Source organism: Mercenaria mercenaria, unplaced genomic scaffold (genome assembly GCF_021730395.1).
Source record: "Mercenaria mercenaria strain notata unplaced genomic scaffold, MADL_Memer_1 contig_4667, whole genome shotgun sequence".
Classification (NCBI taxonomy): domain Eukaryota; kingdom Metazoa; phylum Mollusca; class Bivalvia; order Venerida; family Veneridae; genus Mercenaria; species Mercenaria mercenaria.
This window is the reverse complement of record NW_026462912.1, coordinates 39,958-57,840: the sequence shown is the minus strand read 5'-3', so window position 1 is coordinate 57,840 and position 17,883 is coordinate 39,958. Positions and strand designations below refer to the sequence as shown.

The 17,883-nt window shown below is 34.7% G+C and overlaps 1 protein-coding gene across 1 annotated transcript in view; it reads left to right on the top strand.

Moving 5' to 3' along the window:
- The first annotated feature begins 2,126 nt into the window (after positions 1 to 2,126).
- Positions 2,127 to 17,883, top strand: part of LOC128554041 (receptor-type tyrosine-protein phosphatase epsilon-like) — a 29,814-nt gene continuing 14,057 nt past the window's right edge. The window contains exons 1-11 of the mRNA XM_053535253.1: positions 2,127 to 2,260; positions 3,697 to 3,826; positions 6,500 to 6,618; positions 9,226 to 9,368; positions 10,751 to 10,838; positions 12,790 to 12,875; positions 13,207 to 13,243; positions 13,493 to 13,590; positions 13,861 to 13,989; positions 16,139 to 16,290; positions 17,598 to 17,733. Coding sequence (XP_053391228.1) covers positions 2,227 to 2,260; positions 3,697 to 3,826; positions 6,500 to 6,618; positions 9,226 to 9,368; positions 10,751 to 10,838; positions 12,790 to 12,875; positions 13,207 to 13,243; positions 13,493 to 13,590; positions 13,861 to 13,989; positions 16,139 to 16,290; positions 17,598 to 17,733 — 1,152 coding nt within the window. The 5' untranslated portion in view covers positions 2,127 to 2,226. The remainder of the gene's footprint in view (positions 2,261 to 3,696; positions 3,827 to 6,499; positions 6,619 to 9,225; positions 9,369 to 10,750; positions 10,839 to 12,789; positions 12,876 to 13,206; positions 13,244 to 13,492; positions 13,591 to 13,860; positions 13,990 to 16,138; positions 16,291 to 17,597; positions 17,734 to 17,883) is intronic.

The following is a 17,883-nucleotide window of genomic DNA, read 5'->3' as shown; positions in this document are numbered from 1 at the left end:
TTTGTTTGTTTGTTTGTTTGTTGTTGTTCTTTTTTTGTCTTTTTTTTTTTTTCGTTTTTTTTCTTCTTCGGATTAACACACATTTACTGCCTACTGTTTACAACAGTTAACATAATTAACATAGAGGTTACTGGTTTCGTTCTAAAGTTTGTGATCATCGAACATTTGGTAATAACTGTTCATCTACCTGCCATTGCCGTCATAATACCACTTGCAATGCCACAACGGGACGATGTAATGTACATCTATGTGAATCTGGTTGGCAGGGTTCTAGTTGTGACAAAGGTAATATGTTATATATGGCGTGTATTGTATTTCATGAAATATAGAATATAATATATATCACGAAAACAAAATAAATATATTCGATTATTTTTAAGTTTACACATATTCGTTAGCTGATCACGAGTTGAAATTATTATATCACAGAATTCATTTTAATGATATCTAACGGGAACCTTATTTTAGTAAAATCTTGCGATGCACTGTGTTTCCATCAAATTTACTCCACTACTGAATTATAATTATTTAAAATACCGTAATCACTTTCAGTCAAGTTACCATTTAATGTGCTATGGGTTGTTTCACTTTGTAAAATCGTCCGGAAAATTAAACTTAGCTGTAATATTTATTAGTGTTAACTGTTTTTGTTCTCAAGTTTGTGAAAATCGAACATTTGGTTTCAACTGTTCATCAACATGCCATTGCCTTGGTAATACGACTTGCAAACCCACAACGGGAGAATGTGATGTTGATCTTTGTGATCCTGGATGGCATGGTTCTAGTTGTAACCGAGGTATATATCTTGTGTACATAAGTTGTACGACTTGATATTTCATGTGTATATTTGGAAGAACTTTAATTTCCGATCGCGTTATATCATATAACTATATGAAATGATATTGTTATTTCAGTTGTGTTTTCTTTGTTTTTGATTACTTACGTTTCTAGAATTCGAAATAGTAGACACAATTTGAACTATGTAAAGCGCCTTTGAACGTGAAATTGATCATGAAAAGGGCGCTATATAAATCTGGTATAATAATAATAATAATAATAATAATTAGGAATATTTCAGATAATGCGTATACAAATTTGTTTCATCCTGTTATGTCTCAATGATATTTCTCCAGACGTTCAGCTGTTTGTAATTTTTTTTTGCACAAATGTAAACCATGTACAAAAAGCAACCTTTTGCCATGTCTGTCAATGGTCAAAATGGTCGGTGAGATCAAAGTTAATTATTTTCACAATACTGTAAGAGGATGTGCAGAATCAAAATATTGTTGGTCAAGGTCTTACGATAAGCTTAGAAGGCAAATATACAAAATAATACGCTCTCTTTTTCCTCCGGTGAGAATTAGAGCTGACCACTAACTGGCCGTTCATGTTCAAATGTTTAGCTCAATTTTTCAATGATGGTCATCTCACCGCCGTGCCAACACGGAATATGTGTGTTTTTAGCAATTTGTCTTGTGAGATCAAAAATCAAATAGGCAGTAAATCTTGCCACCTCTACCTTTTATCTCCTTATATAAGCGTTGTATAACTTGGCACAAATGTGAATCTTACCTTGTCGACATGTAAAACTCAACTCTGTCATGTCAGTCACGTTCGTTAGCATCACGATGTGCCAGCCAGATATAACATATCAATTCACCTCGTTATGGTTAGGGTTATTGAAAAGCAACCTCTAGTATTTATTACTTGTACAGTTTTAGTGGTATATTTAAATACACGAATCCGTAAGGAAAGAAACATGTTAATACAAAATACATATTCCTATGAAAACATTTTACTCTATTTTTCTAAGATTTGTAGTAGTTGTTATATATAATGCCGTGTCTCTAATCAACTGGCTATTTGACTTTTATGAAACGTATATTCGCTGCTTCAGATCTATTGATAGTTCGTACTTCTAACTATTAACTTAGAACTGTATCTGTTTTAATAGATGTGGCAGCTATCAATTTTCCCCGAGTAATGTATGATCGATATATTTGCCATCGCTTCGCTGCTCTTGTGTATGCACATACCAATGTTCTTTACAATTTCATTCCTATCATTGTCATTATATATTCATCATTTGATAAAATCATCAACAATCATTTGTCTTTTCAAGAATGTGAACCTTATTTTTTCGGGTCGAATTGTTCGCATACATGCCATTGTGATGTCATTTCAAATTGTTCACGAATCAATGGTTTTTGTACATTTGGGCGATGCATGGAAGGATGGACAGGAGAAAACTGCAGTATAGGTATATTTGTTCACACTAGCAATTTGTCCGGACACAAAAGTTAAGCTTCCTTTAAGCACTGTCAAATGCATATAGAAATACTGGGATATAAATAAAACTGAATCAGCAATAAATTGTCTTTCCTTTCGAATAGTTTTGAAGCTTTTAGCGTATTTCATTAATATATGCTAGAAATTATTATTTAAATTTGCCTTAGCTACATTTGTTTGTAAGCTAACGTATTATTTGTTTGCTAGTAAACTGCAGGAATTATGTCTCTTCCAATTTAGCGTCAGTACAATTTTTGTACATACATTAGTTTGGTTAGAAAGGCTTTAGCACTATGCTAGTTGTTTTCTTTGATAAAGTGTTTAAAGCACTATGAAAACATTTAGTCAAGTATGTTGTTGAACATTTAAGGTCTTAAGAGTTGCCTCATTAATGTAAACGAAGTAACTCTGTCCTTCTGTTGTTGTTTTTTCTCTAAAGTTGAAAATTGAAATTTTCATGTAAATTATTTATTGTATGCATGATAAAGTGACATGTCTAGAAATTAATTTATGTGCTAAATGAAACAAGTTGGTTAATATTGTTAAATTATGCATAGATTGATCAAACATTTGAGTGATGAAACAGTATAGGTTGATTTTTTTTCAATAAGCTTAGGTAAAATGAACATTACACACCTATCTACGTATTGTTCAACTAGAAACAATATAACTCATAGACACAACAAAATAATTTATACGTACAAAACATCTTATAATTTTCTTTTCAAATAGTAAGAGTAAAGAAATTTTAAACCAAATGATAAAACGAACTTTATTATCATTTGTATATAGCATATCCTAGCATAACATTATTGCTATAAAAACGTTTAAACAGGTTTATAAGCAGATCACATGTTGTTTAAAACACCCTTTTTTATATTCGCGTTCCGTCGCAACTCTATATAAAAGGAAGCAGGAATATTGAAAGTTAATAGAAACAGACAAAAATGTGGAGAGTACAAACTTAGAGTATTATTTTTATAATAATAATGTTATATTCATTTCTTAAATCGATCATTATCCACTTTTATTTAAAAATGTTTACATTCTTCTTGCTATTCACTTCTTACTATTCACTGAACCACACAAAACTTTGAGCACATGTTTGTTGGCTCAAACTTCTGCTTTCATGTTATTAACCACATATTGAATGATTTACCGATATGTGAATAATAGTAATGATTATGCTTAAGTTTTTTATTCTAAGTTTTAGTCCTTAAATGTAGAGTGAATAAGTTTATGCATGTGTTGTCCTGTAGTTCTTCATTTCTTTTCAAAATACACGGATATTTAATACGCAAATTATGTCAAATAAGCGAATCATTTGATATATGAACAACAAAAACCATAAGATACATATATATTTTCAATATTCTTTGCTTGTTACTTTCAATGCAAATATTTTAGAAATACAAGGTTTAAATCAAGATCAGGACTCAAGTTCAACGGCAGCGGTTGCTGGTGGAGTGTCAGCAGCGGTGGTGCTTGTAGCCTTAGGCGTTGTCATAGGATTCATCATATATAAAAGAAAACATTTGTAAGTATTTCTTGATTTATAGTATAAATTTGCCAAACAGAATTGCATGAAACTGGACAGACCCATGGAATTACAAATGGTAAGAAATACGGTACGAAGTCAAATTGATATCAAAAGTACATCTTTTCCCATTTCATTTTCATAAAAGAGTATTTAATGTGTGATAGCAAAAACCATGGAATTTGAAAAATGGTATATATTGCAATAAATTATAAACAAAACATATAAAAGATAAACGGCGCATTTACATGAAATATTTAGTTTGGTATATTAAAAAAGACTGTAGTACTTATACGTGCTTTTTCAGACCGCCCTGTGCAGGCATGCTTAAGACTGTGATATAAATGTTACTTTTAGAATTTAACCCGGGGTATTTGAGACCCACTTATTCAGTTGTGTCTTTACAATGAAGCCTTGATGTTCTATGCCGTTGAATAGTCACAATTCAATACTACTCTGGTGCGCTTTAATGTTATTTTGGCAGACGGGCCTCGAATATCAACGTTCTTCATAAAGGTTTATTGTTGTGTCATTGTATGACAGGTCACGAGGTTTTCGTGTTTCGACCTAGGTCAAGTAATTTTGTGTTTTTGCTTCTCTGCCTTGCTCTGTCGATTCGTAATGACATCACAATGGCTTGTATCTAGTTATAATTTAAACTTTAGTTTCGCAGTTCAGTTAAGGCAACAATTCTAACAAAAATTGAGAAATTACCACCATTAATCTCCTGTATCAATTGTAAATATGTTAAAAAAGAAGAAATAGCTTGCATGTGAAGCAAACAAAATTTTACATATGAAAATATGAAGTTTGATTAATCGGCACACACATATTATGTGACTTTTACTGGCTTTCCCGCGCGTTTTTTTCCGTAGACGATAATGCAAGTTTTCATTGGTCCAGGGAGACATAGTCTGTGAAAACAAACGGTGGCACCGAAAAAAGTCGTATCCAGTAGCTAACAACAATGCTTATCCATTTCTCATTGAAAATAGTAGTAAAATAGTAATAACGATGTTTTCACAATTTTTTTAAACAACACCTATTTCGTCTCACGACAGTATAACTCATGATGACTTAACTCAAAGCAAAATCTTCAAGCTTTCATATTGTTGCAGTTTTATTTGCATGGAAACAAGTAAAGATTTCTTAAGAGTGGAGTCAAGGAAGTTTATATTTTGGTACGTGGCATTCCCTGTTTGATATTTGTCTTTGTTTTTATAAGAGTAGCATTGTTTATTGTTGACAAATAACCACTACCTTAATTTACAAAAGCAATATATTACAGCTAAAACGACATAAATTATAGATAGTATGCACTGTATCACATTCTTTTAGATAATAAGGGTTTATAATAGAATAAAATGTTTAAGAAGATCTTTTGGAAACATAAAATGCAACCAAACCAAATAATAGCGGACTCGGTTTGACTGAGTCTGCCCATGAGAGGTACTGGGAAGTGCAACTTGAATGGACTCCATGATCCCAAAGGATCGGATAATGTAACAACATTGAATACAAGTATGGGATCTTTTTAACGGTCGCTGCACTTAACTGCATTTTATGTGTCTGCGTTAACCACTCGTAATACGTTTATGTCTAAGCCTACTTGCATTTCATATTTTTTTTATAAAATCTTACTTTGAAAAAAAAATAAAAACCAGGAAGCACTATCAGAATTGTATGCATGTTCTTTCAACGCAAGCTGATCGTTTGAGTTTTGGCGATCGTATCAACGAACGGAAACAATATTCATAAATTTAGATCAAAATTCAAATGCGTAACTAGCGTGATATTGTTAAAAATATGGGCTGAGTTATGTACAAAAGACTAAAGAAAGTTTACCTTTCAGGCTGTGCTTCAACAGCCCTCAACAGATACAAATTAAGTAGCAGTAACATAAGCTAAGCCGAAATCTAACTGAATGTTACCAAAAAGTTTGTCAGTTGACTGAAAATGGTGATTTTCACTTTGAACTCGAATATTATGTAAGGTATTGACTCAATACTCTACATATTGATAGAGGTTAGGAAGTCAGAGTGCAGTGACAAGGAAATATAACACCAGATTGCTCCATTGTTTAATTATTTGCCTTTTTGGAAACCTTTTCTGTGTCATAACCTGAATATTGACAATAAGTTGGAGTACAGTGACAACGAACCATAACTCTAGAATGTTATTATTTTTTTTTTTTTTTGATGACCTTGTCCGTGGCCTAACTCGAATACTATAATTTATTTGTTAAGTGTTTTTGTCTTTTAGATATGAAATATTCTAACCCTTTTCATTTATTTCTGATCTATATAGATGAAGAGGATTGAAAAGACTTTTGAAATAAATGCAACAGAACATAGTTAATGAACTCGCCTGATCCAAGACATCTAAACTACAGAAACAACATAAATAGATGTATATTAATAAATATGCAGAGCGATATCTTACTGTCAAAATACTGTCTTGAGGTTTATGATTCTCAAGTTATCTTTTTAATGTTTAATATTTAAATTCGATATTTCTTGTCTTTAGAGTAATGCATTTCCATGCCATGTTTTTCATAGAAAATTGAATTTCAGATGTCTTTTATGTCTAAAGAATATGTTAAATACGTCTTGTTATGTTCTTGTGTTGAATTCACTGTACATTTTGCATTTGAATGCTGCTTTTATATTGCAGTACAAGAAAGGATTCTAATGCCCAAAACCAATTCTCACACTTAGACAGAGCTCTTAAAGAGAAGTCAAATACACAGCAAAGGTCAAACACACATGCTCATGTAAACATGTCGTATGAAGGTACTTATGTATTTCAATACCTATTAAAATGTCATTTCGTGAATTTATTAAGGTATTAGACCCCTAATAATAATGTTTAGAAAATGGCATTTGATTGTTATATTCTTAAAGTTGACCGTGTTTCGAACTGTGTTGCAATTTTTAAACAATTTTTACCGTGCCGTTTTTCATAAACTTTGTATAATTAATGGTATTTCCTCAAGCTCAAATGGAAAAAAAATTCAAAGTGATACTCACTATCTAAAACGTTTGCAGAGAATTCATTATACCATTAATTTTGATAAAAGAAACGTCAAACTATTGGTAAACAATTTTAAAACACAAAATAAAACTGTCAATATCATTTTTTCTAGGATACATGAAGTAAAAGGATTTAATAAGACAGAATTCTAACTCAGACACTGAAAAGTTAAGGTCGAATCCTGCGGGTCTGTTTGGAATTTTGCTCATTTCATTCAAAAATAACCTTGGAGCAGAAGTAAAACCTACATATATTTCTTCCACAATATGTAGTCTAAAGAGTGAAGGCAAAAGAGAGAAATTTTACCGCATGTAACTCAGTATTTTTAAAGTTGTCTAACTCTACCCCTTCTGTTTAAGAGGTAAATTCACTTTGAACAGCAAGAAATCGCTTATCAAGTGACGATTTTCCACTTTTCTACAAGAAATCAATAATAAGTCTTGAAAGAAGTCGAAAAATTTACTAGGAAAAAGTAAAATAAGGAGAGAAAAAAATGGTCCCAGTGGGGCTTGAACCTACGCACCCATGAATATTGCAGTCAAAGTAGGTTTATGGTAGGAATTAAATACTCTTCAAAAATGAGTACTATATTATGGGTCTAATACCTTAAGCAAATATGATGTATGCCAGAATTAATCAAACTATGTTCCAAACAAAATTTGTAGACAGTATTTATCAAAAATTTTATATGTAATAAAGGGAGGTAATAGTTAAGATACATTTTTATTTTTATGTAAAATGCCGCCATAGAAATATTTTTATTAATTTTACAAAAAAAAATGGAAATTTAAATATGTTTAAAATTCTAATTGAAAATCTTAATAGTGGTAAGAATATACAGAAAGCTTATGTAACTGTATAAAACATGCAGTATATATTTATGAAAAATGTTATACCAATAAAATCAAATAAGCATCATGTATATAAGCATCATATACATGATGCGATACACATCACACTATTTCGCGAACACGATATGATCTGCAAATATCGGGCCGTTATCATTTTGATGTCGGCCAAATATCGTTTTGCCAATATCGGACCAATGTCATTATGATGTTGGCCCGATACCGTCTGCCAACGTCGGGCCCACATCATTCCTATTTGCAGCCGAAATTGAAGCGATATCGGGCCGTTATAGACAACGACGTCGGTTTGATATCGGGCCAATATAGAATGCTGGCTGGGCTAGTGCATTTAAGTATGTTTTGTTTATATAATACAAAACCGTTCTAGAGTAATTGTACCCCCCGACAACAAAGTTGTAAGGGGGGGGGGTATACTGGTTTCAGGTTGTCTGTCTGTCTGTCTGTCCGTCTGTCTGTCTGTCCGTAGACACAATCTTGTGCGCACCATCTCTCCTTATCCCCTTGACAGAATTTAATGAAACTTCACACAAGTGATCAGTACCAACAGTAGTTGTGCATGGGGCATGTTAGGTTCTTTTAGAAAAAAAAATTGCAGAGTTATGGGACTTTGTTTTTTTGTTACTATACTATTTACATAGACACAATCTTGTGCGCACCATCTCTCCTCATCCCCTTGACACAATTTAATGAAACTTCACACAAGTGATCAGTACCAACAGTAGTTGTGCATGGGAATGTTAGGTTCTTTCAGAAAAAAATTTTGCAGAGTTATGGGACTTTGTTTTTTTGTTACTATACTATATAATAGACACAATCTTGTGCGCACCATCTCTCCTCATCCCCTTGACACAATTTAATGAAACTTCACACAAGTGATCTGTAACAACAGTAGTTGTGCATGGGGCATGTTAGGTTCTTTCAGAAAAAAATTTTGCAGAGTTATGGGACTTTGTTTTTTTGTTACTATACTTTATACATAGACACAATCTTGTGCCCACCATCTTTCCTCATCCCCTTGACATAATTTAATGAAACTTCACACAAGTGATCAGTAACAGTAGTTGTGCATGGGGCATGTTAGGTTCTTTCAGCGACAAAAGTTGCAGAGTTATGGGACTTTGTTTCTTGTTAACATACTATGTACATACAGTCTGCATATGCAATCTTGTGCCTGCCTAATCTACCAAACCCTTGCACACAATTTAATGAAACTTCACACAAGTCAGTGATCAGTACAAACCCTAGTTGTGCATGGTGCATGTTACATTCTTTTAGATAAATATTCTGCATAGTTATGGGACTTTGTTTTTTGTTACTATACTGTATACATACAGTCTATATACATACAGTCTACATAATTATGCAGTCTTGTGTGCGTCAAATTGCAATGTACCGTGTCAGTGCATGCGGGGGGTACATTCATCACCTTTAGTGATAGCTTTAGTTTTGTTATGATGTGAAAAGTCCATAACCTGTGTATTCTTCTAGCAGAAGAAGAAGAAACAAATATGTGTGCACCAGGAGGCAGTGACTACTACAGTTTCGGTGAACAGTTTGCGGGAATAAGGGTTTATGAACTGTGGGACTATATTCATGAGAAAATGGAAAACAACTGCGAAAAGCTGTTTACAGAATTCAAGGTAACCCCTGAACACTGTCAATTTTGATATTATCTATGTACATGTACTTAGATATCTGGGAATAACAGATTTTCGATTATTTGCAGGACGTTATTGTTTCCCTTCTTGTTGAAAACCAGTATCGGGGACTATAGAAATTTGCTTTTCCATCCGTCTGTCCGGACCCCTAGCTCAAAGGTCAAAGTCACAATTAGAAGTCAAATGTCAACAGGGCTTTTTTCCTATCCGGTCCACAACTCTGCCATCCACAAAGGGATTTTAATATTACTTTGCACAAATGTACCTCATAATCAGACGATGTATCATGCACAACCTTCAGACCCCTACCTCAAAGGTCAAGGTCACACTTGGCAGTCAAATGTTATCATTTCATGAACAGGGTCTGTTTCGTGCCCGGTCCATAACTCCCCATTCCCCATGATAATACGACGTGTCATGCGCAAATCCCGGAACCCTGGCACCAAAGGTCAAAGTCACAATTGGGGGTCAAAGGTCAGTAGGACTTTTTTTTCCTGTCCGGTCTATAACTCTGTCATCCATGAGGAGATTTTAATTTACTTGGCACAAATATTCCCCATGATAAGACGACTTGTCGTGCGCAAAACCCGGACCCCTAGCTCAAAGGTCAACGTCACACTTGGAGGTCAAAGGTCAAAAGGAGTTTTCCCTGTCAAGTCCATAACTCCTTAAAATATTTTAATATTTCGTGGCACAATTATTCACCACCATTAGATGGAGTGTCCTGCGCAAGAACCAGCTCCCTAGGTCTAGGGTCAAGTTCACACCTTGACTTTGAATGACTTTGTTCGGAGCATTTCTTCTCCATGCATGGATTGATTTCGATGTAACTTGGCACAAATGTTCACCGCAATGAGGCAGCCTTGTTTTTTAGAATAACCTCCCTTTTTATTACTATAAATACACTAATATATTGTAACATTTTTATTAATAATTGCCGTAGGGTAAAATCAAGACCACTTTTCTGTGGTACAAGAGCATGTTACATCCAATTTTTAGGTGCATTATGACCTGTTTTGGCCTAGTTGTGGACTTGTGGAATTATATAATATTGATTTTTTAAGGATTAATTTCCCTTTGGTGTTATAACATAATTGTAAATATATATTATAATATTGTTCTTACATCATCGGGGGACTTTGTATTGCATTGCAGTATTTCATTCACTTGTTCTTTTTATCTTTTGCCTATGTCCCTATGTTCTGTGCTCTGTGAAAATGTTTTACTGTAACAGTTGCTATTTGACATTGTTTTTTGGGGGGTTTTTTGGGGGGTTTTTTTTGTTTTTTTTGTTTTTTTTTGTATAGCATACATTAATTTGTAATCACATAAGCATTTTAGATTTCCTTATGCATGAATTTTAGACGTTACCACAAGGTCTCGTGCATTCATATCAGTCGGCCGATAACATTGCAAACAAAGGAAAGAACCGGTACAGGGATATGTATGCATGTGAGTAGCTTTAACTTTATCTAGCCCACTGGCGCCAGACCTGAAAGAAAATGCCTCTGTACATGTTATACTCTACCTCTAGGTATTCTGTAAGAGCCATGGTCATGAAGGGGAAAATATGCTAACCCGTTTCAATCGTACATTTCTCAACTAACGCCGCTAGAATTTCTGTTAATAATTGTGCTTAAAAACAGTCAAAAACGCTCAATGTAATCGAAACATAGCATTTTATGCTGTTTGTGGTTTAAAGAAAATCGAACTTTGAGAGAATTTTAATTCAGGCCGCTGGAAAATTCCAGCGGCCTAGCGGTCTAGACTATTTTTATACATAGTGCTTAAAAGCAGTGAAAAATTGTTAAGTCAAATCAAAACAGAGCATTTAAAGGCTTTTCGGACACAAAGATAGGTTTGACAAAATGCTTGAGGCGTTCTGACTCAACCGCTAAGCCGCTGGCAAAAAAAATTCCGGCCAAGAATTTCCGTTCATAAAAGTGCTTAAAACAATAAAAAAAAACGCTCAATCTAACCCAGACATAGCATTTTTAGGCTTTTGTGGTCCAAAAAATCGGTCCAACGAACTTTGAAAGAATTTAAATTCAGGCCGCAAGTCCGCTTATTTTCCAGCGGCCTGAAGTTAGCAGCCTAGCGGCCTAGACAATTTTTTATACCTAAAGGTGCTTAAAACAGTCAGAAATACTCAATCTAATCAGTACATAACACTTAAGGCTGTTTCTGATAAAAAAAAGAATCAGTCCAGCGAACTTTGAAAGACATTTAACCCAAGCCGCTAGGCCGCTGGAATTTTCAAGCGACCTATACTATTTTTATACATAAAAGTGCTTTAAAAAACAGTCAGAAACGTTAATTTCAATCAATTCATAGCATTTTACGCTGTTTCTGGTCCAAATAATCAGTCCAGCGAACTTTGAGAGATTTTTATTTCAGACCGCTAGGAAAATTACAGCGGCCTAGCGGCCTAGACTATTTTTATACATACAAGTGAGAAAAAACAGCCAAAAACGCTAATTTTGATAAAGTCATATCATTTTAGACTGTTTCTGGTCCAAAAAATCAGTCCAGCAAACTTTGAGAGACCGCTAGGAAAATTCCAGCGGCTTAGCGGCCTGAAGTTAGCGGCCTAGACTATTTTATATATAAAAGTGCTTACAAACAATCATAAACTCTCAATGAAATCAAAGCAGAGCATTTAAAGGCCTTCTCGGTCAAAAAAGATAGGCTCGACAAAATGTTAATTTAGAAGGCGTTTTGACTCAGGCCCCTAGGCCGCTGGAAAATTCCAGCTGCCTAGCAGCTTGGAATTTCTGTTTATATAAGTCCTTTTAAACAGCCAAAATGCTCAATCTATTTAAAACAGAGCATCCAATAATCGGTTCAACGAAAAAGCATTATAATGCTCTGTTTTGATTTGATTGAATATTTTTCACTGTTTTTACGCACGTTTATGTATAGAATAGTCTAAGCCGCTTACCTCAGGCTGCTGGGCCGCTGGATCAGAAATGTTCAGGGCAATTAAAAATGCCGTTTTGTGTTTTATATTGAATAAAGCTTTATTTTATACATGACTGTTTACTTATTTCTTTTTAGTAAGTGTACTCAAATTTTTAAGCAGCATTCTTTTTTATGCTTAATTGAGTTCATGCTTATTTTATATTTATCTTATCATACAAAACATTCTTCTACAAGAAATACATGATTATGCTAGGCCGCCAGGCTGCTAGACCGCTGACTTAAGGCCGTTAGGCCGCCAACTTCAGTGAAACATTTTGTCTGGAAATATAACCGGCTTATTAAGATCACAATCAGTATTGTGTTTTTGCATAAGTTTCAGTATCGGATGCTAACTAACCTTTCACGAATTTTACTTTTTGTGTGATATTTACGAGCTATATTTCCTATTTGTCATTGATCTTGTTTTCCCAAAAAATTCCAGACGACCATACTCGTGTTGTGCTGGAAGACGATTTTCATAGCGAAGATGGGAAACATACTGACTATATCAATGCTTGTTACATAGATGTAAGTGCTGTGGCGAACACTGTTAATTTTGGTTAGAAAATAATATTTGAATTGTAATAGAAACGATTACCGTAATAATGGCGCGGATCTATGCCACTCACGGTTACGATGCCTTTCTTTCTTTATTTCTTTGTTAGTTATGTACTGGTTTACTTTGCAATTGTATTCGTCTATATGTCAAACATGTACACATCTGTGCATACACTGGTGTAGTGTTTGGAGCTGTGTTCCTTGAATGCGGCCATTGCAATTGGATCTGTGTTCTCGTATTCACCTAGTAAAGCAGTTCATTAACTGCATATCTTATTAACCAAAGTAACGTTTATTGCAGGGCTTTGAAAAGGTGAAAAAGTTTGTCGCATCACAAGGTAATATCTTCCGAAAGTATATGACATTTTCTATTTTTGTTTGCGTCTGCAGATTCTAACATGCATACATGTATACTGTAACATGTTAATTTATTTCTATCGCCAGTTGTACTAACAAAATAATAAAAGTAGTTTACCTTCATATTGTAGTCTTTCAAATAAAAAAAACAGTCTGTTCTTAACTTTCATAATTAATTCAGAATAATACATAAATTACTATAACTAAATTACTAACTTGCAACCACAAAGGTCCTACCAAGCAGATGATTGACGATTTCTGGAGAATGATTTGGCAGCTGAAGTCTGACAAAATAGTTATGCTCACCAACCTGATTGAGATGGGGGCGGTAAAAATGCTTTCTTAAATCCCTAATACGATATCTAATTTTAGTGATTAAAATTATAGTGAAATGAAGTATCATATTACATCTTTGCATCAGAGCGTCTTTCCATTGTTAAAACTATCCGCTGATTCTATTTTCTAATAGAAACATGTGGGCTGAGAACACTGTAAAATAAAAGTACAAAACCGCAACGCATCAGCCCCGGAAAACTTATATTCATCTTATTTCTAGCCTATTATTATCTTAGACAAACGAACTTATTTTGTTTTATAGACAAAGTGTTTGCAGTACTGGCCAAAAGAAGATGAAGAAGATGAGTGCACGTATGGCAACGTTGTTATAAAACTCCTGAATACGGACAAATACCTTGACTATAACATCAGATATTTTGAAGTCAGAAAGGTAGGTTTTATAAGTTATGGTCAAAGGGGTCATACTGTATCAAAGAGTCAATAACTTAAGTTTCGAATGATGGATTGAAATTAAACTTGGCATATAAGTAGCTTGGAATAAACCAAGAAAGGGATTTAATATGCGGTCATTGAGGTCAGGTACAAAGTCAGTTTAACTGATTTGATTTATATACATAAAACATTTTAACGGTTTGCAGTGGTCTAGATCATTGGCCAAAATTACATTTTTTGCTGTGGAACGGATGGGTCGCGGTTCATATTCCACTTAGATCTTATTTTGTTTATGTGATAAAAACGTCATTTTAATGCTATTTGGTCAAGGTCAAGGTAAAAATTACCATAAGATTGGACTGCAATTAAACTTGGCATTTAAGTAGCTTGATATGAAATGAAACAAGGCTTGGACTGTATATGGGATCAGTTGTGTTATGTTCAAGGTCAGTATATATCATTTACTTTGCATACTTTTCCACTGAGATCTGATTTTTATGCCCCCGAAGGGAGGCATATAGTTTTTGAACCGTCTGTCTGTCTGTCGGTCTGTCAGTCTGTCGGTCTGTCCGCAATTTTCGTGTCCGGTCCATATCTTTGTCATCGATGGATGGATTTTCAAATAACTTGGCATGAATGTGTACCCCAGTAAGACGACGTGTCGCGCGCAAGACCCAGGTCCGTAGCTCAAAGGTCAAGGTCACACTTAGACATTAAAGGATAGTGCATTGATGGGCGTGTCCGGTCCATATCTTTGTCATCGATGGATGGATTTTCAAATAACTTGGCATAAATGTGTACCACAGTAAGACGACGTGCCGCGCGCAAGACCCAGGTCCGTAGCTCAAAGGTCAAGGTCACAATTAGACGTTAAAGGATAGTGCATTGATGGGCGTGTCCGGTCCATATCTTTGTCATCAATGGATGGATTTTCAAATACCTTGGCATGAATATGTACCACAGTAAGACGACGTGTCGTGCGCAAGACCCAGGTTCGTAGCTCAAAGGTCAAGGTCACACTTAGACGTTAAGGGATAGTGCATTGATGGGCGTGTCCGGTCCATATCTTTGTCATCGATGGATGGATTTTCAAATAACTTGGCATGAATGTGTACCACAGTAAGACGACGTGTCACACGCAAGACCCAGGTCCGTAGCTCAAAGGTCAAGGTCACACTTAGACGTTAAAGGTCATTTTTCATGATAGTGCATTGATGGGCATGTCCGGTCCATATCTTTGTCATTCATGCATGGATTTTAAAATAACTATGCATGAATGTGTGACACAGTAAGACGACGTGTCGCGCGCATGACCCAGCTCCGTAGGTCAAAGGTCCTAAACTCTAACATCGGCCATAACTATTCATTCAAAGTGCCATCGGGGGCATGTGTCATCCTATGGAGACAGCTCTTGTTTTTTTATTTGATAGAAATGTCAAATTTAATGCCATTTGGTCAAAATCAATACCATACTTACTAAAACAGATTTATTCTTAGCTGTAATCGTCATCAAAATATGCTGTTCTTTCAGTAACTTTCCTTTGGGTTGAGATATTGAAATGAAACTTGGCCTATAGGTAGCTTATAGTAAGACACACTTTGAGAATGAATTTGGAGTCAGTTGAGTATAACTGATTTACTGTGCATACTTAGAAAATTCCCCCATGGCGCAGTGGCCTATGCTGTGTAACGGATAGATCTTGGTTCAAATTCCGTCTTTTTTATTTAGATGCCATTTGGTCAAGGTTAAGGTAACAGTTACTATAAATAGATTTTATTTATATTTTGTTGGAATCGTCATAAAGGTGGTTTCTGCTATATATAACTTTAGTTACAATTGATATGCTGTCACCAAACTTCATGTAAAGCAAGTTTATTATAAAGAGCTAGCTTTGGATTGTATTGTAGTCACTGTAACTGAATATAGAAAAACACTTTTCGCTCAATATTTCTAGTTAGGAATGAGATATTGCTATTGAATTTGTATGTAGGTAGCTGATGGGGGATGCTTTGGCCACTAGGATTGATGTCACTATTAAAAGTCAAGTCAACCTTACTGAAATAAGAAAATATTTTTAAAACGTGGTTTTCGGGGAATTTCCACGTCTTTTGTTTGTAAATGAAAGAAAATTATAATCCTTTTTAAGAACGGCGAAGCATCCCGGAGGATCCGACAATTCCACTTCAAGTCCTGGCCAGACAAGGATGTTCCTGACAGTACATGGTGCCTCGTCAACTTCTGGAGAGCTGTAGATACTAATGCTCCATCAAAAGCGGGGCCAATTGTTGTCCACTGCAGGTAAACATAAATTTGTCTATCGATATGTTACACTAAACATGAATTCTAACACGATCCAATTCATTTTCCTATTAAACAAAGTAGGCAGAAAACAGAATTATTATACAACAAATCACTGTTCTGACGTCACAATTATTACGTCATGGCGTCAAAGGGCATAGCGGCGCGCTGGAAAGGAAACCGATTGAAAACGGGCAAATATTTAATGAATTTTTTTAGGGATGTACTTAAAAATCCTTGGTTACGTGTTAGAATCGAAATAATAAATCTCATTTAGTGATTTGCTCTTGAATAAATCATTGTTTGTCGTTCAGATGCGTATTATTATATCACTCGGGCTGCGCTCTCGTGATATAATTCCTTCGCATCTGAACTCCAAACAATGATTTATTCAACGACAAATCACTGGATGAGATATATTATTCCTTAAATATCTCTCATCGAAAGTAATACAATTGAGGAAAAATGGACTAACTACAAGAAATATTGGTTTTGATTTTGTAAAAACTGGCAAATTTAACTTGTATAACCTTTTTTATACAAGGAACAAATGCAACGGAAATTAGTACGTTTACAAAGTGCCAATGCAATATCTCTCAAAGTACTCAACAATAGTGGATCGAACCAAAAGTTTAATTAAGAAATGCCAATCATTTTTAATGTAAAAGTGGCCAAACAATTTCAATCTACTCCAAATTAACGGTGACTTAAATTACGTTGATCTAATGGCTCTCTTTTCTCATTACAATAAAACAATGACAGCCACTAAGGTTTGAACCGCTGTGCTTCAGAACGTTTACATTCCGAAACAGATTACCTCGCCACTGCATGTTTTTTTTTTTGTTTTTTTCAAAACCTGAATACAGTATCATATTTTGCCAGGAAACATAGTTTGATACATTACCCTATAGTTCGTAAGCTACTGTTTAGGTATCATTGTACAGTTTTGCTGCGTGGCAACAACACAATGTGCTTTCCAGCTAAGACAGCCCCTAAAAATGTGACTGGTTCATGAATTTATATATTTCTAGGCATAGTACTTCCTGGTCGCAGCTTTTGCGCAGATATGTTATTCATATCTACATGGAATACTTACACAAATTATGGCGGCGGCTGTAACCGACGTCATTGAAATGCATATTATCGAAGTAACATGTTTATTTTAATAATTTGAGCAGTAGTATTAATAGATTTAGCGACTTTCCATGAAAGTTGCAGTTGTTAGGAGCTTAGAAAATGATTTCTACTTAATGCACACCTATTTATATTCCTGAAGTATTTTTTAATTAGTTGTATACTTTTTCAAGTGCTGGAGTTGGTAGAACAGGGACCTTTATTGCCGTAGACAACTTGGTGAGTCAGGCAAGAAAAGAAGGTTGCGTGCGACCGCTACAAACTGTGCAAACTTTAAGACGGCAACGAGTAAACATGGTTCAGACTAGAGTAAGTCAAGAGCTATGTACGATTTAAATCAAGAGAACTGTTACTCATAAAAATGACCAAGGTGTCAGTTTGAAATGGTCTTTATTCAGTATGGTCTGTTTTATGGATTGGCAAATTATATGTTCTTCTGTAACAGTTCCTGTTTTCACA